The following is a 26802-nucleotide window of genomic DNA, read 5'->3' as shown; positions in this document are numbered from 1 at the left end:
GAAATTAGATTTTTTTTTCTTGTGTGTGTGTGTGGGGGGGAGGGTGGGAACTGAAAACTGCCTTTTCCCGGGGAAGGGATGGAAAGGAGCTTTTCTCAGCTCAGAAGAGGAGGACAAAGAGGAAGCAGAGGGAGAATGTTTCGGGGCTCTTGCTCCCGGAGTTTCTGACAGGAAACCAGAAGGGAATGGGAGTGTGCAGGGGCTGGAACTGGGGCTGGGGGAGAGAAGCAGCCGCCAGGGGAGGCATAGAGACGCAGCAAAGACGGCGCCAACACCAACTTTCGCCCACGATGTGCAGGAGATGGGGCGAGCGAATGAGCAGAAATCAGGATATAAACTTTTAAAAATAATATCAGTTTTATTAAATACTCGAGGACCGGTCTGGGAGACGGATTTATACAGGAGGGTAACACAAGGGGCATTTTTTCTTTTTTGTATTTTTTCTCTTTTTTTCCTACTGGCTAAACAAACTTCATTCATATTGTTTCCTTTCAGTTTCCCACCCCCCACCCCTTTTCTTTTTAAATTTGGGATTGGAACATTGACGGCGCTAAACATAAATATAAATACAGAGACCACAAATACAGCTAAAAATATTCACACAGAAACTGTCACAGTTTGTTATATGCCATAATGACCCCCGAGGATTCTTTAAATACGATTGGGCTATGCTGGAAAATATGTCGGAGCTTCGGGGGGACTGAGCTGGGGTACTGGGATTGGAACTGGGACCAGCAGGGGTTGAAAGAGGGGGGAAGCTTCCTGCCCACTCCAACAGCCCCATGGGTTGTTTTAGACCCTTTAGCAGTGTCGCTAAGTAGGGCCTCGCTGACTCACTCGGCTTTAGAGCCCTTCTCGCCCCTGGGGAGGCTGAATGGGAAATAGGCGCCTTGTGGGTCGGCTCTTTGCTGCTGGGCCCTAGAGTGGGGCTTGGGGTGGAGGAGGGAGGAGGATCCAGTCCTTATTCAAAGTGAGCCCAATGGTATCCGAATCGAGGTTCAGAGACCTAGGCCCCCAAGGCCGGCGGGATCAGGGAGGTAAAGGGAGAGGAGGCCGAAGAAAGAAAGGGAGAGAGGGAGGGAGCAGGGGGTGTTTGGGGAGAGGGAGCAGGGGCGAGATCTGACTTGAAGGTCCACATTTGACTCCCTATTCTTCCTGAGGGAGTCAAAATATAAATTGTGCCAGTGATAAATACAGGGTATGTGAGAAAGGCGGGGAGCAGAAGGTCTAGGGAGGAAGAGGAGTGAACTGGGTAGTGGGGGAAGGTGGGGGGGAGGCGAGACAGTTTTCACTCTTTCTGTTTTTCTTCTTCTGTCTCTTCCCGCTTCTCCTCCTTGCCGCCTAGGCTGTCGGCCGCGGCCCCTCCGCCGCCCCCCGACAGCGTGGAAGTGAGATTAGATTCCTTTTTCCATTTCATCCGGCGGTTCTGGAACCAAATTTTGATCTGTCTCTCGGTCAGGCAGAGCGCATTGGCGATCTCGATCCGCCGGCGCCGGGTTAGGTAACGGTTGAAGTGAAATTCTTTTTCCAGCTCCAAGGTCTGGTATCGAGAGTAGATCTGCCGGCCGCGTCTCCTGTCCGCCCCATAGCCGACCCCTAGAGATCCGGACACAAAGCAAACTAAAAACAATTAGTAAAGGGGAATAATCCCAATAATTTAAACAAGGAAAAAAAAAGTGTTTCTGTCCCGCCCAACTCCCTCAACACCCTATTGCACCCCTCTCTCTTCGCCTCTGCCCCACCCCCACCTTTATTCCTCGAAGCCTCACGGGGGGGGGGACTTGGACCCCAACTTCCTCCTAGGTCCCCAATGTAGAGGATAGGTATTGTCCTGGAGGTGAGGGGATTAAGAAGAGGGTGAAGTGATATCAGACTGAAGGAGAAAGTCTGAAATCTCAGTTTGAAGAGGGGGAAACCCCAATTACTTAGGGGAGGGGGGAGAGAGAAGAACCCCCTAGAAGTGCATTTAACTTGATTTTCCCTACTTTCTCAGGTTCCCTCTGCTTCGTTCCCTCTCCTGCCATTTAGAAACTTCTCCCCTCTCTTGTCTCTCCCCTCCCCCTTCACTCTTCCACTCTGCCTGACTCCACTTTCTGGGGTTCCCCCAGTCCTTCCCAGTCCTCGTTCCCATCCCTAGCCTCACCTCCCCCTTAGCTCGCCTGCGACCCCTCCAATCCATCAGGGGAGAGGGAGCTAGGGAAAGGGAAGGAGGAGGGGGAAAAAGGAGGAGAAGAGGGGGCCCTGTCTCGACGCCGGCGAGGAGAGGAACGTGATTGTTTTTATGGTGCTATAAAAAAAACTCTCTCCGCCTGTTCTTCTAGGGAAGCTGCTCATAACGCCAGTTCACTTTATTTAATTTATATCTTGGAGCTGTAAAACTCACCACTGTGCGAATTCATTCGCTGCATCCAGGGGTAGATCTGGATACTGGTTTTCTGGTCTTGGGGAGCAGTCCTGCTTTGCTCAGAGCTAAAGTCCTGGGCCATTGAGGTCTGTGTGTTGTGTGCTAAGGTGTTCTGCCTGCAATTTGAGAGCATGTCTTTTTCCTGGTAAAAGGAATTAGATCCATAGTCATACGGCCCCCGGCTCGAACTGAACACGACATTCTCTTGTGGCGAATAAAAGGGAGACGAGTAGATCCGGTTCTGTGCCACCGCCGCTCCATAGGTCGAGAAATGTCTCACTGGATCATAGGCGGTGGAATTGAGGGCGACGTTGGGGAGAACGTCCTGACCCCCGGCGAGATGGCACGATAAGGACGGGTTAGTGAAATAGGAATTCATCCCTTCGCCTTTACCTGGTCGGGCTATGATTTCTTTAATATTTATTTCTGTCTCCAGTTTGTACTCGGAACTAGATGGTTATAGGGACGGCTCCAATCCAGGACAGACAAAATGACAAAGTCAGCTGACCCCCTCGGAGCCAATCGGAAGCTAGATGTCAAGAAGGGGGAAAAAAATCGCTCCTGCTTCTGTTGATTCCCTAGTTGAGACTAAGTGTGTGCATTCAAAGTAAGACTTGGATTTCTTTTAATACATATTATATTCATATATAACATATATTGATATAGGAAACCAGGTTTGGGGAACAGAGGGAGGGGGAGGAGGGGCAAGGTAGGCCCTCCAGCCAGCTAGAGAGGGAAAAAGTCCCTTCAGGAAAATCCCACATCCAGTGCTAACCCAGATTAGATATGCCCAGAAACTGGCCTGAAGAAATCAATGCATTTCTATCTGATTGTGTTATATGTATGGTTGCACCTCTGTCTCTAAAATTGTCCCTGCCCAACTCAAGGAAGAGCCCCTCAGTCCATGACAGGGAACACTAAAGCACCCAATCCTATTTTTCCGCTCGCTCTGAGTGGGGGTTCAGACAGAATTCGGTGTGTTTTCCTACTGATTAAAAAGTAAAAGCACCTCAGGGTTAGAAAGGAATTTTATTAAATACATTGGCCAGTAGAAGGAGAGTGGAGTGCATTTGGGGAAGCAATTCAAAGCCCAAGTAAGAGACTAAGAGAGCCCTCAACTTCACAGGGAAAGTGAGAAGTTATAGAGCCTAGTTGGGGTAAAGGGGAGCTGGCGTGTGCCTCTCCTCTGCTTCCCCAGCCTTCTCCTGGGGGTCTCCTCTTGGGGATCTTGAGATCATTTTTCCTAAAAGGGAGAAATTTGTTTATGGGGGTTTTGTTTTTGTTTTTTAAGAAGAGACTGAGGGAAGGAGAGAGGGAGGGAAGGAGGGAGGGGGAGAGAGAGAGAGAGAGAGAACTCTTTCTGAGGAGCTTTCTGGAGACATCAACTGTGTTTATGTTGGAGAGAATTTATGATATAGAGAGGGTTGGGACTGGTGGGGTAACTCACCGAAAATCAGCTAGGAAGAATGTTCTGGAAGAATATAAGATCTGCTGGGGCTAAGGGCTCTCCGTCCCCAAACCTGAAGCTCTAAGTCCCACTCTGGACCTGCAGCTTGTCAGTAGATAAGCACCCAAACTCTAGTTTCGAGGGTTTGGAATACAATCGAATAGAAAATACTCCCCACTCCAATACCTGAAAAATGTGGCACTTGGACCCATGAACCCTCTCAGCAACCTTCACCCCCCCCATCTATCCCCCTATTTTCTTTCCAACTTAGTGCATTGGGCAAAGGAAGGAAAGGAAAGGACTCGAAGGCTTCAGAAGGAACAGGAGTAGAACATGCATAGCGGAAGGTGTCGTGATGAGGTTTTTCTTCTGTTGAAGTAAAACTTAATTCAATGTCGGCGACATAACCCAGAGATCCTTTGATTTGACAAAAGGGGGGGCTGAGGCAGGAGGTGGGTTGGGGAAAATAGCCCATATTTTTCTCTCTCTTTTTGGCTATAACAAGAACCCGGATGTCGAAGGATTTTATGATCTTTTCCTTCTGTGTAACAAAGCGAAGTAATCAATGGGTAGCAATAAAGCCATAAACGGGACTACACTGGGAAAAAAAAAACTCGTTAATTCATCTTCTATAACATTAAGGTTTCCCTGGTGTGTCGCTGGGGGGAAAAATAAAGTTTGTAACCAAAAAGGAGACAGTGTATAGTAGCTAAAGGAGGGAACATGTTAGTTAACATATGTACCTCGTTATTCGATTGACGCGTCTTCCTGTGAAGTAACTTGGGTTGCCTATTAAAAAAAAATGCATTCCCATTCCAAATAGTACAGACAGACGATTGACTAGAATTTAGAAGGGGAAAAACTCTTCAATTGTTTGGGGATGTCCTCGTGGCCTTCTTGCTTTCTCTCCACAGAGGTGGAGGAGAAAGGAGGGGGTGGGGGAAGGATTATAAATTAAGAAAGAAATTTTGACATGCGTTATCTCATTTTTAATAACACACCAGCACACACGCGTGTATTGTGTTCCTCTCTCTAGTGTACAGCTGCCCCCGAATTCATGGCATGCCTAAACAGTGGTTTGCAACAGCTGGCTGGGTCTCCAGGCTCCTGTTAGGGTAGGAAAGATCAGAGAGAGAGAGAGAAGGGGGGGAGGGAGGTAAGGGGGGGGGGTAAACTAGTGATGCGGCAGGAAACGTATCTTCGAACCCCCAGAATGTAGGGCCACACTTGGTGGGTCCCCCCTCCCTTCTACTTGAAGAGCAGCAGTGTAACAAGTAGAAGTGGCCGGAAGAGAGAGTAAATTCTTCCCCATTCCAGAGAGTGATTGCTAACAGAGATAAATCATGTCAATGATTTATTCAAGATATTAAATTGTTGCAATGTACAACAAATTGAATGATATAAGATTGGATGTTTTAATGAGGTTTCGTTTTCAATGGGTCTTGATTTTTTTAATGTATTTTTAAAAATCTTCTCCTTTTATGGATGGGGGCGGGGGAGGAAATCCTCGAACCTTGAAAGGGCTTCTGGGGGAGCTCCGAAGTGAACCTCCCAGCCCGGATGCCTAGGTCTCCTCAGCCCCCACCCAACTCTAGACTTCACCCAGGTCTAAAGAGGGAGTGGGGGAATCTCTGCATAGTAAAGAAGACTCTTTGGGCCCTAGGTGCTGGCCGGCAAGGGTAGAAGACCTGAGCGATAAGAATGTAAGTCTCAGTCGTGGAAAGTTAAGTGTTTTATTACATCCCTAAACAGAGGGCAAAGACTTAAAGGTCTGGTGGATTTATAATGAACAGAAAGCAGCTGCTGGGGGGTGGGGGGAGTGGAGAGAGGCAAACATGTTGGAAGGGGGGATAGAGGAAGGAGAAATTTAAATAAATACAAATAAATTCCTAACCACTTAACACTCGCAGGAATATTAATTTAAAAGCCCATACCTTCCTCACCTAGGCTTCCTGAGGGACCGAGTCTCCCCCTTCCAATTACATCTCTAATTAGAACGAGGCATTTTGCTGGAGGGATTCACTCAGAGAGGGAGAGGGTTTGACCTGAGTGGATGTTCTCCCCAATCTGATTTTTCTTTTTTTTTCCTATTCCATTTCTAATTGTCTGGCAAAAGAAAACCTGTCAATGGGGGGAGAGCTGGGATTTTGAGTTTTTCTCTCCATATTTATTTTTTCCCCGTTAAATTTGTCTGAAAACAATTATGGAAACTCATCAGCAGAAGCAAGAACAGATGTTTTATTAAAACTGCAGCTCAGCTCTGTAAATATGCAGAAGTCCCGGAAAGAGAGGGGTGGGCACAAGGCGGGGGGGGGGGGTGTTGGAATTGGCGATGGTGGGGGTGGGAATTTGCTCTTTGTTACTACAAACCAGACTGGGAGAAATTTTCAAATAACCTTCACCAGAAAGGATCCCCTTTCTCTCCCTTGTTCTCCCCTCTATCCTGCTTCTCCCAAAAAGGCGTTCACTGAGGAAATACGTGCGGAGTAGAGCACATTCAAAACTGACTCCTTCTCCCCGCGGTAATTAGCGGATTGATGAGCTGAGTTCAAAAAACCCAGAAAAGGGAAAAGAGAGACAAAAATCTCTCACTTCCCCCCATCCTCCCCCTCAACCCCCAAACCACATGCTTTCTATGATCACTAATTATAGGAGAGAAGCTAACTTCAGAAGCCTGGGCCTGGAGATTGGAAAGCAAGTCTCTCTCAGGCTGAACTTTATGCAGATAGGTAAATGTGGATGTTATTGAGAGCTAGGGGTGTCTTTCGGGGCTGCGTTCAAGCGCACTCCAATTCTATCTACTCTGCCCAGATCTGCCCAACAGAAAGGTAGTTAATAGTGCTGAGCTTCTCCTTAACTTTAGATCTGCCGCAGAGAAGAGGCTGGAGACACGACCATCAGCCTTTTAGGGGCCAGAAGGTCCTAGGCAGCGGACTTGGTTCAAACTGTATCTCCTTTCTAGTTTCCCCTAACCGTTTGCCTTCAGCTTCTTAGGAACTATGGAGCTAAGAGGTGCTGAGGCTTAAGGGCTCTTTAGGAGAGGGAGGAACGAGAATCTTCTCAAGATAAACTCTGGAGTCTGTATTTTATAGCTTCCCTCGACCCGTCCCGAAACTATGGAACAATCTTTGAGACTGTAAATTCCCTAAGCACAGGCAAGCAGACAGACAGACGCACACACACACTCCCCTCCTCCGAGGGCCTCCTGCCGTAGCCTCAGAGCCTCTGCAAAACTGTATTGTGTCTCTCTCGACACTTGCTGCAGTAATGGGGGTTGGGGGTGTCAGCCTCTCTGCTTTTCATCCCTGGTGCCAAACAGGAAGGTGCCCCTCTCCTAACCCCCGGGCTGAGCCCCACCACAAAATCCCCTCTTGTTAGGGCTTCAGGAGCAACGAGCCACGTCTATTTTTGTGCCACAGGGTTGGAGCTAAAATCCCTCTTCTAGAGAACGCCTGGATCAATAACTGCTCAGGCCCATCTCAGCATTTAATTATTTGCGTAAGGCTCTGCTATTCTTGGCTCTCCTGGAGAGTTTACTCCATTTGAATATGATGTGATTTTAGAAAAAGGGGGTGGAGAGAAAGCCAACCCAAGTGCCCTGAGTTCTGTACAGAAATCCCTTTCACCCGGGCAGAGCACTCAGAGAAAGATCGAAAAGATCTTGAGGCCAAAGCTGGGAATCAGGAATCTGAACAGGAAGGGGACAAAATCCGGACCTTGGCGTCCTGGTCCCTACATCTTAGACTTCAGGGAGTTTTAGAGTAGAGGAGTGAAATAAAAGGAGACCATTCCAACCCCTCAGCTCGCCCATGTCCAGTTTGGGGAATTAAAATTGTCCTTTTCTTATGAAAAGGTAAACAGTGGTCAAACTTTGACATCTCTAAACTAGAAATAGAGCCTTTTCTTTAGTGATATTATCCAATTCAATTCCTCATATCCCCTCAATATGTGAGATGAGGATCTCCTGGAACTTGGAGGAGAGGGGGTAGAGGTAGAGGCTGGATTCTGGATCCTGTCAGAATACACAGGAAATCGGGAAACACCTCCGTGGCCCTCGTTAATTTACTCCTTATTTCGGGCAAAGGAGAGGGAGAAGGAGCAGTCTTGGAGCTGTTTTCGCTTTATTTGCAATTAAACAGAGTAGGGTTTAATGAAGGACCTCTCATAGTATATAAAATTTCCCCTGCCTGCTCCCCCACCCCAATCTCCTCTCTGTCCAGGTTTCCCCTCTCTCTCCATAGCTCCCCATAATCCCTCCCCCCAATCCAAAACCCAGAATCCTATTTTCTTGAACATTTTTAGTTCTCTGGCTTAAGTTGAACAATATAATAGAGCAGAGACTCTTCACCCCTTTCTTCTCACACACATTTTACACTCCCAAATCCTAGAAGCCTCAACTCACTTCCCCAATAGCTCTGCTTCCTCCTCTCTTCTTCTTTGCCTAATATTTCTCAATATGGGGGGAGGGCAATTGATTGAATCTACAAATAGGAAACCTCATCATGAGACTCTGCTTCCTGTTTGGGGGGAGGGAGGACAGCTCGGAGGCAGTGGAATTGCTATGTAGCATCAGGGAAAATGGCCTTTCCATCCTAGCCACAGAAGGGGAAAATCACTGGGTATTTCTATACCCGAAGCTGAGAGCGGTCATTCAAATGTGGAGAGAAATTGGGGAGCTAGGTAATTCTAATTCTGCTCTTTGCCAACTTCCCCTCTGTCTCACGACTACCACCACTACCCCCATCTCGGTATTCTTCCTCCGTCCCCGTGACTTTCACGACTTCCCTCGAATCCAAATGTCGCTTGTGCCCATTTCAGGAGGGTTTATGGGAATTGTAAAATTCAAGAACCCGGCGTTTATGACGTCACAGTGAGTTGTCATGAGGAAATTGTAAATGTCGTAAAAGTTATATACAGCGGGAGTTTTGTGTGTGTGTTCCCTCCCTTCCTCCTCCTACTCCCCCCACCTCCTTCTCTTTTCTTTGGTCTAAGTTTCGCTGCTCGAAAATAAAATGTTATTATGTTCTGGAACGATAAGCCAACAATGAAGCATCGTCTTCATTTCCCTATAAATAATTTTATCCTTTATTGTTTGCAGACCTGAAAGAACCATTTAATCTGCGCTGGCAAAAGGGGGAGAGAGATGGGAAAGGGGGGAAATTAATTCCAGAAACGAGAATATTACTTACTTCGATGATGCTCTTTTAGATTTGATAGCTAGGAGCAAAATTAAAGGCGAGGAGCGGGCTCTCCGACTCCACACCTGGCGAGATTGGAGATTTATAGGATCTTTAGCGAAGGGGCAATTTAATTTTGTAGGATTTGCTTAAATTCACTGCTATTTTGGGGGGCTGGGTAAAGAGGGAAGGGAGGGGAGAACGATACGCTTTATCTAGCTTTATGAATCCTCCGACATTACCCTGATTTAAAACTCAACAACCTGCATCTCAGGGAAAATTCCTGCCAAAAGTAATGGGGGAATGGGGGGGGGGTAGAGATATAAGACTTTCTCAATGATTCGATCCTGTTCCAGGGTTCGTTACTAAGGAAGAGGAAAGAAAGTGGAGATAGGGGGTGGTGACTAGTGGAGGCTTTATTCCCTATTCCCTCCAGGTCCTGTATACTCGGAGGTTTATTGTGTCCCAATAATTCCCTCAATCCTATAAACAGCTACAGCTTTTAGGGCTCCTGTGGTCTCACCCACTCGAAGGAAGGAACTGGGCCAGCCTGGGCCCTGATGGGGGTGAGGGTCACTGCGGCACAAAGGTTCTTCCGAGCTAGCCGCTGGTTTGGCGGGTTTCTAACACAGGGTGGCAGTAGACCAAACAAATAAACAACACAGACACAATAAAAACCGGGCGGCTGCCAACAGCAGGGGAGGCGAGGCAGCTCTCAGTGGCGACCCGGTTTGGGGTAGGGACCATGGAGAGGGGAGTCTTTCTTAGCCAGGGTCCCCCGAGTTCCTCAGCGAAGCAAGGCCTGAAAATCAGTCAGGTCTCTCTCGTTCGCTCTTTCTCGGTAGAGGAAACTCCTTACTCTGAAGGGAGCTCCTAAAACGTGTCTCAACACGATAGCCAGAGGGAGAAACAGGATTTCCCAGGAAGCTGGGGGAGAAAAATCCTCCCCCTTCAACTAAACTGCGCCTTGATGTTTGGAGTGTGTGAGTGTGTGAGTGTGTGTGTGTGTGTGTGTGTGTGTTTAAGCGAAATGTATAATTTCCTACCCGAGCTCCCCCCCCCCGCCCAGTCTCCGTTAGACAAAAAATAAAATAGGGGATCGTCTCAGTGTCCCAGCACTCTGCCAAGGAGGGTCTCCCCCCCAAGATCCCTCAACTCCCTTTCATCCCGGGATCCTGGCAGTCTCTTGAGAGAGACAAGTCCAGCCCCCGTTTTCTAGCAGCCGGCCTCTCCCCCTTTTGCCCTGTCACTGGCACAGCGTCCTATGGAGGATTAAAATGGTATCCACAGCAGTAACAAGATATTTGCCTTTCAGCCCAGCTCCATAAACTCCCTAATCCTCCCCATTGCTGCAGCAAATCTGGAGGGAGAGGGAGACTTCTTCCCTTCTTTCCACCAACTGGCTACCTCCTTATTCACCGGCCTTTCTTGCCTGTTCCAACTTCTATTCAAAGACACTGCCTACTTGTTCCGGTAGCCAAAGAGCCCAAATACCCCAGACTTAAAGTCCCATTCAGAGTAGTATTTACTGCCCTCATCAACACCATCACGAGCAGCAACACCAGTACCATCATCCCCACTGCCAGTCCTCCAACGGAGGGAGCAGGGATCTCCAAGTGCGAAAGGCTGGGACCCCCCCGTTAAGCTGGGATATTTGCCCAACTAGCTCCCCCGCTCCAGCACTTGTTCGCCGAGCCAGATTGCACAACGACCCAGGAGGAAAGAAGAGGTTCACGACAGAATGGGGGTCACCAGGAGTGAGGGAACCCTCCAGTTAATTCTGTTTCTCCTTAGAAAATAATATCAGCGCCAGGAAACAATCCAGAAAGTGTTTGGAGAAGCAGAACGGGTTCCAAGTATTTCTATATGCGTGGGACATCTGGACATACCTCTATATTATTCTATGTGTGCATATGTTTAGCCATATAAACACATATCTATACAATACACGTGAGCATCTCTCATATGCCAAACATTCTGTCCAAAGGTTATATATAAATAACAACACAAACTATAAGGTACAAGCATAATTCAAAACAAAAGCACAATAATATAAGCACCAAAACTCATTATTATCCTTGGGACAAACACACACCTGCATCTCTCCTATATGTGTGTGTGTGTATATATATATATATAGAGAGAGAGACATGCATTTGTGCTCATATATAATTGTACTCCCTGATCAGGACAAAGCAACATATAAAATAATATCCAATCACAAATATGAATAACAATATCATATTCTCTTTGTAGAAAAAAAATGCTCTTTGAACAACTCTGCACCAAAGAGAAGTTTTACAAATTCGAGTGAAAATGAAATTCCAATATAACAATGACTGTAGTTCCTGGACAACCTACCTATACCAGGATAGGCCTTACTTGTAGTACTAGATTTCTATCACCATATGCAAACAGTTTATAAAGAACCGAATATATGGGTGCCTATAAAAGAATGCACCGTATTCTCTGAAACATACAAATGAGTACAGGTCTTTACATACATTTATACAAAAGGTGTTTCATTCGCAAACAGTGTGATTTCATCTGTATAGCGTTTGATAGCATACATTTGCCATTGATCTATTTTCTAGTTAATAATTTGTGCATCGATATTATATCTCTGTATGTATATACAAAGAGATAGGATAAACACATATATGCGCTAAACGGGTGCTCTGTATTCACTCTTTTTATGGCGACGAAGGACATTTAAACCACAGGGTCCGGATATTTGAGTGTTCATGTGTTAAGGGGTGGAGGATAATGAGAAAAGAGAGCAAAGAAGGGCTGGTAGGGGGGAAAAAAGGTCTAAAGCGGTGGCGGCGTTCTCTAGTCCGCGGCTGGGCCCGAGTTTATACCCCTAGTTCAGAGGCCAAAGCAAGGGTCGAACAATCGACGCAGTTGCCTCGATTTCCCAGTTCCCTCCCTCCCCACACCCAGTCTGGTGGGGGCTGGGGGGGGGTGGTCTGAAGAATGGCTGCGAAATAGGGAGGGGGAGGGAAGAACAGAGCTACGGTAAAAGGGTGGAGAGGAGGGATCGAGGGAGGGAGGGACAGAGAAGAAAATCAATGGATTCAAAAAGAATTTCGGGATCATTATGCCAATGGAGGGAAAACTGCACACGGCCTTTTAGGTATCCTTTCTGTCCTTCGGTACGCCCCTCAATCAGGGCACCAACCAAGACATATCTATTATAATCACACATCTACAACTTCAGCATATTCATCCAGATAGCAAGATAAGGAGATAAAGTCCACAAGAGCTAGAAGGAATGAAATACACACACGCACACTCACAAGCACGCACACATACACACACCCAGACACCCCTCAAATGGGAATTTTCTGGTTTGATTTTCCAGGTAAATTCCCATTTTACCCAAAGGACTTCAGGTCCTCACTGTTTTGAGGAGACACTACTTCTCTGCCAAACAAAGGGAGGTAGTGATCCCCGTGTCCCACAAGACATCCGCTCAGAGTCCCTTCAATTTGGAGCCCCTACATATAATTACAAACGAAAGCGAAAAATAGAGACTTCTCACCGGAACGCGGCTCCCACTTTAATTCTTGAAAAAGTCCCATTTTCTGTCCACCACGGCTAGCCATTCCAGGTTCCCATCGTCTGTCAACTCGCAGCCCCAGCCCCAAGACTCCAAGGCTTTGGGGAGCGAGGGGGGAGGTGGGGGGACAGGGAATAGAAGGCGCGGCCTGAGTCCCCAGGGCGCGGCCAGCTTCTCTTACCCTGAGTCTGGGCGAAAGAGCCCGGGAAGGCAGCAGAGCTGCGGCCTCGGGCCCATTTGGAAAGAGCTTAGCCCTTTTCTAGCTCGTAAACAAGAAACGCGAAATTAGCCCCTCAGCCCTGACGCCTCTGCTGACACACAAATCCTATGGGGAGGGGAGAAGGGGGAAGAGAGAAAATCCCATTTCTTCCCCCCAGAGACCACCATAAAGGCCTTTATGTCTAGTGCAGAATGGAGAATATTTGGGGGGTGGGTGGGAGGGGAAGAGATCACTTGAGGTTGGGGGAAGGAGTTTCAAGAAGGAAGACAACAGAAATTGCTTAAATTGAATTAGACTAAATTGCATTTATATTTTTAATTTTTTACCAAAAGCAGAGGGAGGCTTTTTTCTCTTTTGGGCCTTCCCTCCTTGGTTGAAATTGGACTAACCACTAGGTAAGGAAACAAGAAAGAGACAAGTAGTTGGGCCACGCCTCCCCCACCCCATCCTGAAGACATAAAGCCCAGTACAGGTCCTGGGGAGAGGATGCATGGGGTGAAAGGTTGGGGGAAGGGGAGGAGGAAGGAGTCCTTGGAGTTGAATTGGAGACCTGTGACTGTGCCAACCTGCCAGGTTTTAGTGCCTCTCCAAAAATCCCAGCAAATAAATATAGGTACCCCAATAGTTAAGCTTTGGGGATGAGTGCTTTTATGGGCACACACATAACCATAAGAATGCCAGTCTATACCAACATCCCAGTTTTTCTTTGGAACATGGGGAGATGTCATGTATCATATCTCAACCCTTTCATGGGAATGGACATTTGGAAGAAATTAAGCCTCTGCGTTATGAAACCAGATGTGTTAGGTTAAAGACTATACGACACGCCATTAGCACCAATTATTAGCAGTATTCAAAGTACCTCTGGCTGGCTTGGCAAGTCCCCTCCCCAATCCCCCGAACCCCCGTCAGCCAGCCTGTCTGTCCCTTTTCAGGAGGCCTCAAACATTCGAATTAGGAGACAGACAACACTACCTTGGACTTCCTGACCGACAGAACGACAGCTACAGACCCAGATGTTCAAATCCTAGCCCCCTAAATCCTCGCTGGAAAAGAGCTCCAACGCTACTCCCAGGCCCCTAAGCCCCATAGGGCCAGGCCTTTCACCCTAGCTCGGGCCGGCCCAGGCCAGCCCAAAACAGAGACGTGTTCGAACAGAAAGGCTCCCCGGGGCGCTGGGAAGCTTTCTGTTATGCTCCCCAGCCCTCCTGCCCTTTCTGGGAGCCAACGCAGCAGGATTTTCTCCTGTGTGTCCATAAAACGATCAGTTTTCGCCCGGAGGAACAGGGGAGACCGTTTGATTATTGGGGAAGGGGGGAAAGGCGGGGGAGGGGGGGAACTACTTAAGTTTTCCAAGGGGAAAATGGCTTTTCATTTAATTTCATGATTTTTATTTCCATCCAATGCTACCCCCGCCTGAATCACACAGTCCCCTCCCCCTACCGACCCCATCTTCTCTTTTCTCTCCACCCACTCCCCACCCCTCCCTTGGCTCTCTGTTCACACGGGAGAGGGGATGGAGAAGAAGAGGCTGGAAGAAGCTCCCCCATCAGCTGACTTGCACCCAGCCACCAGTCTCCCCCCTAATTGCCAATTAACTTGGACCAGCCGACTCTGTGCATTTCGCTTCCTGCTTGGGAGGAGAACCGAGCGCCCACACTGCGCATGTGCACCCTCTCCAGGCTGCTCACTTAACTGAGGGGGGCGCTGAAAAGTTTGTTTGGGGTTTTGGGGAGGAGGGGTTGGCTGGCTTGCTTGTTTGTTTCTTAATAAATGAATATTTCCCCCCTGCTATGGAGTTTGAGTCTCTATTACCCTTTCCATTCTAGTTCCATTAGTCCATGAAGCACAAGTATATGAGCAGATAATATTCAAAATCAGGGGGTAGGCCGCGTCAGCTCCCACCTCATTATAACGCGGGCGTGCCCAGCGAATTGTAAGACCTCCATTTCCTTATCTCTCCAACACATCAGACTTCATCAGAGACGGTGACATCACAATGCATACTTTCCCCTTCCTACCCATAACTCTAAATTAACCTCATTTCTTCCCCTCCCCTTTATCTTATCTCCCCATTTCCCTCCCTCTCTCTCCTTCCCTCTCCCTCCCTTCTTCCTCTCTCCCTCCCTCCTCCCCACCTCCCCCCTCCTCTCTCCCACACACTTTCCCTCCCCACAGCTACCCACCAAACCAACCAGCCCCCTGTTCCTCTTTAGTCAAGAGAATCTAGTGATATCCTCATCCTTAAACAGTCACCCAGCTACGGATCATTAGTTACACATTTGAACCAATAAGGAAACACTTACCCAGCGTTGCTGCCACTCTCCCTTTCTCTCTCTCCCTCTCTCTCTGCCTCTCTCTCTCCCTCTCTCTCTTTCTCGTCTTCCCTCTCATTCTGTGCCGCTGCTGAGAGTCTGTCTCAGCTCCCGAGAATATTAAAAAAAAATTATCCTAATAATAATAATAAAAAGGAGCCGAATAAAATCAGAGAGAGTTGCCAGGAAGGGATGGGAGGGGGGCAGAGGCATTGGCATTTTTCAGTTTATAACTGCTTCTTTCCCTGGCTTCTCCATGCCCCTGGGGGGAAGGGGGTGCAGGGAGGGGGGCAGAGAGGTACCGGCAGCTCTTGCCTCTCCCCTACACACCACCCTACCCTACCCCCTCCCCAGATGCCCCCAGCTTCTGGCAACTCCACCTGGGAGGAAAAAAGGGGGTAGGGGAGAAAATAATGAATAATCAGGCTAATAAAAGAAATACTATTAATAAGGGGGAGCGCCCAGTTCTGGTTTCACTGGCAATGGTTAGGCTCTTAAAGGGAGGACTCTTCTGCGGAGCTCTCCGTACGGACAAACCACAATAAAAAGTTCACGTTCATGGATGGAATCCACATGACTTCTTGTGGCCAATCCAACTTGTGAGTCGATCGTAAACTTTTATTACTCAGCTGTAAATTTTCTGCAAACAACCGGGAATGCGATGCATTTGTGTAGCGTGTGCAAATGGGAGCCGCTGTCGCCATGTTTACCCAGTTCTCTCCAAGAGGGAGCATCCCCCAGCCCCCCACCCCACCCCACCCTCACCCACCTCCCACTCCCCAGAGTCGACAAAGCTGGAAGAACAAGAGGGAGAAACTGGGGAAAGGAGGGAAGGAGGACCCGGGGAGGGTGGTCTCTCAGGATTATATTCTTCCTCCTTTATGCTATTTTAAAAGGGGGTGATTTTTAAGACAAACGAGGGGGGGTGCTTAATTTAAAAAGATGAGCAGAATAAACTGACTGGAAAGATCGTGAATTCACAAACACATACAAAGAGAAAATGGGACGAACTTCCTACTTCCTATCTCCCTCATTTCTTCCCAAAGAAAACTAGAGGGACACCCACTGAGGGTTCAGTCCCTTCACGGTATCCATTGGCGGGATCCAAGGAAAACGACCCCCCTCCCCCCTACACACACACACACACACACACACACATCCATCCATCCAAAAAAGTTCGCTCCTCACTCAGAGTCCTGAAATTAGAGGTCAATGGTTGGATCCTTCTCAACCCCACCAATGCCCAACCCCTAGCCCTTCCGACTCGTTGGTCTAATTCTGTTCTCAGTCACAACCTTCGAAGAAGACTCCTAAAGGTACCCGATATGTCCTGGGATCATATAATTGGGAGGTGGGGGAGTAGGGAAGAAGCTACCAGAGTATCCCAAGAATTTGAACGCTACAAAGAGAACTTCTATCACTCCCCTTTTTTCTCTAACCCCCACCCCAACCCCCTGTGCTTAATTTTTCCATATCTTCACTTGATGTAAAGCATCTCTCATCCCGAAGCCTCGGACCTTCTTCCCCAAATCTCATACTCATCTCTTTCTCTATATATCTTTTTCCCCCCAAGGCTTCCTTCTCACCAATAGAGCCCGACTTTTCCATTTCCTTTTTTCCTCCCTACGCCAGTCCTGGAGATTCAAAGGGACCTGGCACGGTGTCTCGGTCTCACCCAGTCATCCATTTATTGCCTCTATCACTAAACATTTTCTGCCCTTCATTATTTAAGAGAACGCCAAAGATAAGTAAGGCCTACCTCAGCTCTTTAAAAAATGTATGCCTTTCTCGCCCTGATTCCCGTCATTTATTGCAAAGCGAATTTAAAGAAAAAGGGGGAAAGTCCTCTTTAATCTTTCTTTACCCTATCTAAACGACATCTTTCCCGCTTGAGGAATGGGGAGATTTTTTTCTTCCCTATTTTGCCAGGCTTTGGGTACTTTAGGCGACCTTCCCTTTAGGATCCTCCCTGGTTTCCCCTTGTCTCTTCAGTAGAAAGAGGGTTCCTGTTGCTCCCCCAAGCTCAGGAGTTGGCTGCCTCCCTAAACTCTTTTCCTAGTAGGCGATCAGCCCTTTCAGCCGGATGCGGTACCTTGTTCGCTTTACAAACCCACCCATAAATTTTATAACAGGTAGTTAAAAGTTACGAGGAGGAAGCGGCCAGCCCAGCTTCTCACAATAGACAGAGCGAAGAATGGGGGAGCAATGCCCGGAGCTCACCGGAAATTTCGCTCCTCAGTCCAGGGCACAACCTGTCTCTTTGCTTCTCCCTTTTGGGGGATGGGGCTGGAGGGGAACCTGTCCCAGACGGGCAAAGGCTTAGGCGCTTGAAAAGCCCCAGGATGGTTATCTGAGGGAGAGCCACAGAACAGGGGAATCGCAGTCGCACTGGGGCGTATGTGAAGACCGACCCCAGAGATCGAAATTGTACAGCTCTACATCCCCAACGTTCTCCCCTCCCCCACCTCTATCATCACCCCAGCTTCACCCCCTTCTCGCCCACCCCACAAAACACACACGCATACACATTCACTTGCCACGCAATTTCCTCCCTGAGTGGGGCGAGAGAGACAGAGAAATCAGGGGAGAGTTTTCGAAAAAATCAAGAGAAACGAATTTCCCCCCAACTTAATAGCTGCATTATCCTGTCTCGGTAGCGGAGATTAGAATAATAAATTTCGGGCGAAATGAACAAGATGCTACAACTCAGCATTTTGAAAGATACTATTTTTCACAAATCACAAATAGCTCTCCGAAGCAAATTTGATTGGCTAATAAAAAAGTAAAGGATGAGGGAGAGTCCTTTCTCCAGGCGGCGGAATAGTGCCCATTCCAGTAATACAACGGCAATGAGTGTTTGTGAGACGGCGCGCTAAAGACAGCGAGCGCACTGCGCTCCCAATTACTTTCCCCCCATAAAACTGGATCCGATTTCTCTTATCTCCCTACAAGAAAGTGGGGGGAGGTGAAAGGGAGGGAGACTGAACTGAGGTGTTCTCCTGGTTACAGTCTGAGAGCGGGTACTTCATTCCCAGGGGCCCCCTGGAAAAGATGCCGTGGACCAGGCACCCTATGGGGTCCTCTGCCTGCCCAAGGCACTCTCTGGGAGACTGACTATGCCTGGGCCGAGACGATAACTGTAGATTATGTTGGAAAAGAAAAAGTCGTTCCTAAAGGCCGTGTAAGCGAGGGCCAAGCCTATTTAATGCGGGTTTTTCCCCCTTGACTTCGTTGTGGGTGCTTAACATTTTAAATCATCCTTACAGTTAAAAATAACTATAAAAAATTTACCAAATATCCTGCCTCTCCCGTTAGCCTTCTGGAAAGAGCACCCGACTTTGGGGAAGGGTTACAGCAAAGGTTAGAGAAAGTACTTTTCCTGACCTCTGAGAGATGCACCCGAAAGCACAAAGAGCTGATTACCTGGCTCGGTGCGGGCATGAACTCCGAGGAAGGAAAGAGGGCATGAATGGGATTTTCGAGAGATGTGCGTTTTGAGATAATAAAACTCTACTCACTCCCATTTCCCATAACCAAGAACTACACCCTCATTTCTAATCGGCCGGATCTTAATGCTAACAACATCATCATTACAAAAAAAAGACAAACAAAAAACATAAACAAAAACAATAACAGTAACAAAACCCTTTGAATACGAATCCAAAAACTCTCATCCGATCAAAGCGCTTTGCGCACCAAACCAGAGACTAGGGAGGGTCCTTGACAGAAATTATCCTGAGAAATTTGCACAGAGCCTAGATAGAGGAAAGTAATGGACCAATCTGAGAGAGAGACAGGGACAGGGACAGGGACAGAGAGAGAGAGAAGGAAGGAATGAAGGAAGGAAGGAAGGAAGGAAGGAAGGAAGGAAGGAAGGAAGGAAGGAAGGAAGGAAAGAAGGGAGGGAGGGAGGAAGGAAGGAAGGAAGGAAGGGAAGTTGGAAAGGAGGGAGAGGAAGAAAGAGGGAGGGAAGGAGAGAAAAGAGGGAGGAAAAGGAAGAAAGAAAAGAGGAGAAAAAAACAAAGAGAAAACCATTCCAAAACTTAGAAATATTTCAGTGTTTGGGGTCTGGTTTCTAAAGCCAGGAGGTTCTAGTCTCCCTTGCCCCCTGAGTACCAGCTGAGTCAGACTAGTTGTATCTCTGGAATTTGGGATTGTTTGACCAGAAGTCTCTAGTTATAAACAGAAATCTCAATCCAAGACCCTTGAATGTCCCCCCTCCCTTTGCTTCTTTTTCTTGACTTGCTTCTGTCTCCCCTTTATCTTCAGGAAATTGAAGAGGGGGCAAGAGATTTGCCCCAAATTCCATGGAATCAACTCAGGACTAGGACTGAAAGCTCATGACAAACAGTTGGGTATAGAGTTAGACTTCCCCATCAAGGTTAGACCTTCAAGGATCTGGCATTAAAGTAGGGGCAGGGCTTGACTGCCCAATTGCCAAGGTGAAGTAGAAGGAGTTGTGATGAAATAGCCCCACAAATTATGTGACATCCACTCTCATCATCAAATGATGAGAAAGCCATATCCCATCTTGCCTTCAACTTTCACCAATTTAGATAATTCTCCTCCCATCCCACCCTGCCCCACCCCAGAAATCTCATACCCCTTTTATAGAATCAGGATTGCGTCTGCCCTTAAAGCTCTTTCTTAAAAAATCAAACCTTAAAGAAACTATCCTTTATGCCAACAGATGTCAAAGAGTTATATCCGAGAGAATATGGGGAGGGAGGTTATGGGAAGACGTGCTTTAGAAGGGTTCTCAAAAATCCTTCATTTCCCTCCTTCTGTCCCTCTTCCCTCTGATAACTTACCCTTAACCCATTTAGGAAAGCGAGAAAAATCGGACAAGTGCATGAAAGACTTTTTATCTGCCTTGGGAAGAGATAGAGATGGAGGCCAGAGAATGAAGGGGAAGTGGAATCTGGGTACAAGGCCTGAGGAAAGAGCTTGTCCTGACTCGGGTAATGAATCATTTATTACCTATTTCCAAGGGAAGACACATTAGGTTAACTTATCTACCCCCCAAGGGGAGGGTCCCCTTATCCCACATGGCACCCCCTTTCACCTGTCCTCTTCAGATTCAGTCGAGAGCCCTGTCTCCCAACTCTAAAGACGTGCTTGGTTTGACACCCTTATTCCCACCATAACCCATACCCGTGAAGAACTTTCAAGACCTCCCCACCACCACCCCCATGCTGTCTGGAGAGAGAAAAGAAATCGTAGAAGATGGAAAGAAGAGAGAACGTGACAGAGAAGTGAAGGAGAGTCATTCTGGGCTCCAAAGCTTTGCTTTTCTTCTTTGTTTGTTGTTGTTTTTTATTATGATTCACGTATACAATACAAAGTACTTGGACCAGAAACAGGGCTGTGGTCACACAAAATCTACATTCATAGCTCGACATAAAGACGAATGACCAGAAATTATTATTATAGATATATTTTTTTATCTTTTTTTTTCCTTTTCTTTCGAGCACGTTGCATAAACAGATAGTTCAAGACAGTTAACTATACATTCAGTGCAATTTAGTTCCTACTCTACTGGGTATCAAAGCACAATAAAGGAACACACAGTACTGGTGAGCTAGGCAGTTTTAGTTGTTGGGCACCTTCTTCATGAAATAAGCAGCGACAAACGACAACAAAACCGCAATACGAATACTCTCAAAGCAGGGCTTCCTTCTATAGGTAGTGATACAATACGCTGGAGGCTTATAACGGTGTTTTTTTTTTTTAAGTTTTTTTTTCTTTTTCCCCTTTTTTTCCCCCTCCCTCCTGGGATGGGAATTTTTTCTTTTTTTTTTTCCTTCAAGATTATTGCAGGTTCCCTTTAGGTAGTACATTAAAGATTTATTATTATCATCATTATTATTATTATTTCAGAGAGCTAACACATATAGGGGCTGGGGAAGCTGGACACAGAGCTGCTGCCTCTTTGGACAACAGAAAGCACAGAGCACTGGCTGGGGGACTGACCGTGGCCTGCCTGGAAGGAATTCTTTAGAGGGAAGTTACATACTGATCTCCTTCCTAAGGATGTGGGGCAGCAGAAAGTCATGTCTCCCTAAGGTCCCAGGAAAAGCCAAGGGAGTCACTCTAAGTAGGGATCTTCCCCCTCTCCCAAAAGGAACAATGAATTAGAGAGGGAAATCCAATAACATAACCATAGCACAGGAGAAAAAGCAAGGAATTCCCTTTCCCTCCCTCCCCTCAACTCTTTCAGAGCTTGGGGGAGGGCTCCCCTATAAAAATAAATAGCAAAGAGGCAGTGAGGTGGGACTGTAGTTTATATCCAAAGGGAGAGAAAAGAGGAAGAGGGGCAGATCTGAGATATAAGGAAGGAGAGAGGCTGGAGGAGCGTGTGTGTGTGTGTGTGTGTGTGTGTGTGTGTGTGTGTGTGTGTGTGTGTGTGTAGGGGTGGTGGGGAGCCTGTTGAGACAGGAGCCAAAACTTTTCTATGTGTCTAGATTCCTCCTCGCGCCTCCACCCAGCACTAACCATCCCAGCACCCTCATCTCTCCTCCCCAGCCCCCAAAAATATAAAGCTTGGGGGAAGTCCAATGATCGTAAAACAGAGTTACAAGTATTTGACAGGTAGTTACAGTTGTGAGTCTCATTCTATTCTCTATAAAAGCGAATGACAGTCGTAAACTTCTCAATTTATCCTCTACCATAAAACGAAACTTCAAGGGAGTTGCTAAAAGAAAAAAAAAATCTTTTTCCCCTTTCAGTCCTTGTTCTCTTCTTTCTCTTCCTCTTCTTTCTCCTCTTCCTCGTTCCCTTCTTCTTCTGTTTTCTCCTCATCTCGGGCTCCAGGAAGTTTATCCTTGTTGTTTTCCTTTTTCCACTTCATCCTCCGGTTCTGGAACCAAATCTTCACTTGTCTTTCAGTCAGTCCCAGGGCGTGAGAGACCTCAATCCGTCGCTTTCGTGTCAAATACGGATTAAAGAGAAACTCCTTTTCTAGTTCCAAGGTCTGATACCGGCTGTAAGTTTGTCGTCCGCTGCGCCGCCCAGGAGCTGAACAGAACAAAACCCCAAACCTGTTATTCTAGGAGTCGGGAGGGAGGGGGATGGGTGTCTCTTTCCCATTACTCTCAAAAGGTTCCCCCTCTTATCCTCCCAGCTGCTCTCCCTCTACTTGAAAAGGAAATGGGAAAAAGCAGCTAGGAAGAAGGAAAGTTTGGGGTTTTGTTTTGTTTTGGTCTCATTTGGTTTGATTTCCTTTTTACTTGGAAGGCAGAGACGGAGGTGGGGAGTAGGGCCAGGGGGGATCGAGTATTTGATAACTGGGGATTTTAAGAGAAAGGGGAACTGGGTAAGTTTCTCTCCACCACCACTACTACCTCCAAGCTGTCTCCCTCTGACCTCTGAGGCTTTGTTGTTCTATGTTAGCTTTTGGAAGGGAGGACTGGGGAGATAATCATCCCCAAAAGAAAGGAAACCAGAGGGCTAAAGGGAAGTCAGAGGGGGATGGCGAGGTTTGTCTAACATCCTCCCCACCTCCTTCCTCTTTTTACCTAATGCTTTTCCAATAAGAAAAATAATTGATCTACTAAAATGTATTATGACTCGAAATTACTGCTAAGTGGGGACCAGCACCTCTCCCTGTCAATAACTTTTCTCTCTTTTCTCCTTTTGCTTCGAAATGGAAGAATGAGACTCACCCCTGCTTAAAACTAAAATCTTGAGATAACTTTGAGGGTCATTCTCCAGCTCTTCCTTGTCGGAGGGATGGCACAGTGCTTCCCACCAATGGGAGTGGGGGCACGGGACAAATACAGGGAAATAGGAGCTGGACAGATTCCTTGCTTGTGTGTTTGGTGAGATGGAGACATCCCCCTAAGGTGAAATTTTTATCTGGACGCCCCTTTTTCCCTTCTTCTCCTGCCAATTGTATTAAGTTGAGCAAAGTTGAGAGAAGTCGGTTTTGTAGACCCTTCTGAGAGGGGGAGAAGGGGAACTCAGTAAGCCAAAATCTTTACCATTGGGATCTCCCTAGCTCTTCTGGGCTGGGGGTGGGGGCGGTGTTGGAAGGATACTTCCCTTTACCTCCTTTCTCAGACAACACTGTTGGTCTCCCTGTCTCTCCGGTCCTGAGTTGGGCCCTAAGCGGTATAGAGAACTAGGGCTTCTCTGAATGCTAATAACCTCCTGGGAGTTTAGTCCCTAAAGGGACTCTACCTTAAAACCAACTTTTATTTTATAGATTGGTGGGGAGGGGGGGGATTTTTAACCCTTTTCGCCAAGACACCACCTCCCCCACTCCTCCCCCTTCCATCGTCCCCAAACCCTCCCAGCAACCTCCCTCTGCTCCCAGGCCCAGAGAGAAACAACGAACACCCACCCAAACAAATAGGGCGAGGTGGAGAGAAGGGAAAGGATTTTAGGGGAAGACCCAAAACCGAGAGGAAAAAAAAGGAGTGCGAACAAAAAGAAAGTGGGGGGGGGGACCCAGAAAGAGACAGAGATAGACGGAGAAAGGGACAGAGAGGGAAAGAGAAAAGACTTCTCACCGTGGGGTCTCATCCATGGAAACATGAGACTGGGAGACGAGTTTTGATTTAGGTGCCCTTGTCCTTCGTTACTGTTACTGTTGGCGGAGGATTTACAGTCGGGATATTGCACAACGCTCGCCTCTTGCTGAGCCCCATAAAGAGGCTGTCTGGGGAGCGCCTCGTAGCCATAGAATTTGGAGGCGTCTCCGTGGCAGCTGAGGGAACATGGGTTCTGCTGGTAGCCGGAGTTGGAGATGCTCGAAGTCCCGTGGTGGAAGAAGTCTTGGACGTGGTGCGAGGCGTGCTGAAAGCTGGGCGCCGTGCTGCCCGGGCCGTATACTAAGGCATGGCTCCTACCCACACTTTGAGGGAACCGGCAGTCGTAATACGCCGGCTCCAAGGACTCACCGCCTTTGTATTTGGAGAACAGGGGGTTGACAAAGTAGGAGCTCATGCTGGGCGCATGAAAACCCCACGGCCCCCTCTCCTATGGCTCCTGACACCCCCCGCCAGATACCCCGAATCACCGCCCCCCCAGAAGCAAACCCCAGGCTGACTGGCTCCCCTGGGCTGGGCTAGGCTGGGCTGGAGGTTAGGGGTGGATTGGGGGCGCGCCTGGGTGCCTGTCTCTGTCTGCTTCTGCCCTCGTTCAGGGCAGCTCCATAGGCTAAGGGGGCGAGCAAGGCGACGAGCTAGGCTGGCTGGCTGCTGCCGGCGTCTCTCCTTACTGTCGGTAGGTAGAGCTCTCGCTCTCTCTCACTTCGCTCTTTCCTTTAACAGCCCAGGCGAATTCCTCAGACTCCCGGCGGTGGCGGCGCTTACACGCGATTCGCGTTCATCAATCCACGACATGAAGACAGGCGAGAGAGAGAGAGAGAGAGAGAGAGAGAGAGAGAGAGAGAGAGAGAGAGAGAGAGAGAGAGAGAGAGAGAGAGAGAGAGAGTTGGGGGTTCGTGGTTGGGGGGGACCTAGAAGGAGGAAGGGGAGGGAGGAAGGGAGGGGTGGAGGAGGGATGGGGAGACGTGTGTGTGTGTGTGTGTGTGTGTGTGTGTGTTGGGGGGGAGCAAACCAGAGCTAGCAGCGAGGGGCTGATGCTTCAAGGTGCGATTTCCTATTTGAAGGTGCCTTTCCCTCCACCCCTTCTCCTCTCCCTTTAGTCTCTTCACCGGGAAAGAGAGATAAATATATGTCACCAGGTCAGCTTAGGTTACCTCAACAGGTACAAAAGCCTTGGAAGGGGCTGAACGGGTCTCCAGGAGATAGAGGCCAACCCCCCAAGAGCACCACCAAAAAGGGAATCCCCTAAACAGGGTAACTGTGGGGAGAAAGCAGTGGCTACAACATTCAATAATCTGTACCCTTCACACACACGCACACACCCTGCATCCCTGGTCATGTGCAATGGCAAACTCTTTCCTCTCTCCCAAAGGGCTGGGACCCTGAGCAAAGGGAAGGTCAGTGAGACTCGGGTGTTTAAGACTTTTTCCAAGGCTGAGACACAGAAATCCTTTTTCCTGACCATAAGGAGTGCTGGGTGGTTGTTGGGGGTTTTTTTTGTTTGGTTGGGTTTTTTGCTTTGTTTATGTTTATAGAAAAAAAAAAACCAACTTATTCTGAACTCTCCTCTCTCAAAAGAAATGTTGTCCAGGGAAAAACCAAAGGAAGCAGAGACAGTGGGTAGATAGATAGCATGTATAGTATAGCTGCCACCCCCACCCCCAATCATGCACACAGATGCATGAACAACACTGAAAAGAAGAAATGGCAGAGAATAAGCTAGGATACTGGGCTGTTCTCTGATGCCTCGTTGCAGGTGGTTTGTTGCTGCTGCCCTTGCAATTCTTTTTTAAGGGGGCAAGAGGCCTACCTTGTGTCCTCTGCCCCTCCCCCTCCCCCACCATCTCTCATCTCTCGGCCTTTTTCTCAACTTTAAAACCTCATCCCTAAAGCTACTCCCCAAAGGTCTGCTCTTTGGAGACTTCTTTTCTTTTGGGGAGGTGAAAGGGACTCCAGGATAGGAACTAGCATCCATTTTTTGATAATCTCCTCCCCCAGTAAAACAGGAACTATCTGATTTTGGAAAGGAGACTCATTCCTTTCCTTTCTTCTTCTTCAGTCCTTCCCCATTCTAGGCCTGTCCACACAACCATGGACATGGAATGGAGAACTGTTTAATAGAACCTCTGTATATATTTACCAACATTTTCCCTAGGGAATTCTTTCTACTTCCCCCATGGCCCCAAACAAATTCAAGTTAATTCCATTGAAAAGAGAACTACAATCCACTTAGCATCTGGCTGGAGAGACATCTATATGAAGAGATAGCTATGCACAGAGAATCAGCAAGAAACATACTTGTGGGCTTTGTGTACACATAGCGAGGTAAAGAACAAGAAAGGGCTTTCTTCTACTTTGTACCTTTGCATGTGAAGTTATAAAACTTATAGAGACACACTCTTTTTATATATGTATAAATGCATATTGCACAGCCTATATGAATTTAACCAGATAGGCATCTTTATGTACATATATTCACTCGTTTTCTATATGTATGTTCATAGCATATGTAAACACTATACAGCTATGCATATGAACGGTCAGCATGCATACTGTATATACATATTCTTGCGGTTTGCATCCGTGCACATGTTATATATGTACAAATATACATTAATATACACAAATATATACACCCACCTTACGACAATACAGAGAGCCACCTTTAAACCTTTGCAATTCAAAGAAATTTGTTTTCCTATTTTCCACCCCACATAGATTTAGGATTATATGAGGAAGCATTGGAAATCTTGACTTTTTTTTTTTTGCCCACTCCCCAAAAGCAGAATCTCAGAATGGAGAAATCGGTAGGAAGTGCCCAATTGATAGAAAAAGACGGCTGAAGAAATTCCTTCGGAGCTCCCAGATTCGTTCCATTTTTACAATGTTCTTCAGGGATTACGGTGTCAGCAAACCCCCGAAAATGTGAAATTCTATTGGCTTGAAAAGGAAGGATTTAGAAAATAGCTTTTCTCTGAAAAAAATCTGTGCTATCTCCACAGAAAATCTCCATCAGAAACTCACTCCAGGTATTTTCTGCGACCCCTTCCCCATTATACTCAAAACTAAACTGATTAAGCCTGGTTCCTACCAGCACTAACATTTCTCCCTCCCACACAACACAC

At 47.4% G+C, this 26802-nt stretch overlaps 2 protein-coding genes across 2 annotated transcripts; both read right to left on the bottom strand.

Annotated features, from left to right (window-relative positions):
- Positions 1 to 390: 390 nt before the first annotated feature.
- On the bottom strand, positions 391 to 2783 carry HOXC6 (homeobox C6). Its single transcript, XM_043968709.1, has 2 exons — positions 2384 to 2783; positions 391 to 1596 (listed from the first exon to the last, which is right to left on the bottom strand). Exons 1-2 carry the CDS (start codon positions 2781 to 2783, stop codon positions 1289 to 1291), a joined length of 708 nt encoding a protein of 235 aa, XP_043824644.1. The 3' UTR covers positions 391 to 1288.
- A 19066-nt stretch (positions 2784 to 21849) lies between these two features.
- HOXC8 (homeobox C8) lies at positions 21850 to 26640 on the bottom strand. The gene is made up of 3 exons (XM_043967170.1): positions 26615 to 26640; positions 23639 to 24078; positions 21850 to 22142 (listed from the first exon to the last, which is right to left on the bottom strand). The coding sequence occupies exons 2-3, from the start codon at positions 24072 to 24074 to the stop codon at positions 21850 to 21852; spliced, it is 729 nt and encodes a 242-aa protein (XP_043823105.1). The 5' UTR covers positions 24075 to 24078; positions 26615 to 26640.
- Positions 26641 to 26802: the final 162 nt, after the last annotated feature.

The sequence above is a fragment of the Dromiciops gliroides genome, chromosome 5 (genome assembly GCF_019393635.1).
Source record: "Dromiciops gliroides isolate mDroGli1 chromosome 5, mDroGli1.pri, whole genome shotgun sequence".
Taxonomy (NCBI): Eukaryota; Metazoa; Chordata; class Mammalia; order Microbiotheria; family Microbiotheriidae; genus Dromiciops; species Dromiciops gliroides.
The sequence above is the reverse complement of the archived record's forward strand: the minus strand, read 5'-3'. Positions and strand labels throughout refer to the sequence as shown.

What these genes read in the sequence shown, in the direction of transcription:
- HOXC6 (XM_043968709.1), bottom strand. Translation starts at nt 2,783, where the DNA reads ATGAATTCCTATTTCACTAACCCGTCCTTATCGTGCCATCTCGCCGGG. An exon ending in GCGAATGAATTCGCACAGTG is followed by an intron (nt 1,597 to 2,383) that starts GTGAGTTTTACA and finishes CCGGATCTCTAG; the next exon opens with GGGTCGGCTATGGGGCGGAC.
- HOXC8 (XM_043967170.1), bottom strand. Translation starts at nt 24,074, where the DNA reads ATGAGCTCCTACTTTGTCAACCCCCTGTTCTCCAAATACAAAGGCGGT. An exon ending in TCCATGGATGAGACCCCACG is followed by an intron (nt 22,143 to 23,638) that starts GTGAGAAGTCTT and finishes TGTTCTGTTCAG; the next exon opens with CTCCTGGGCGGCGCAGCGGA.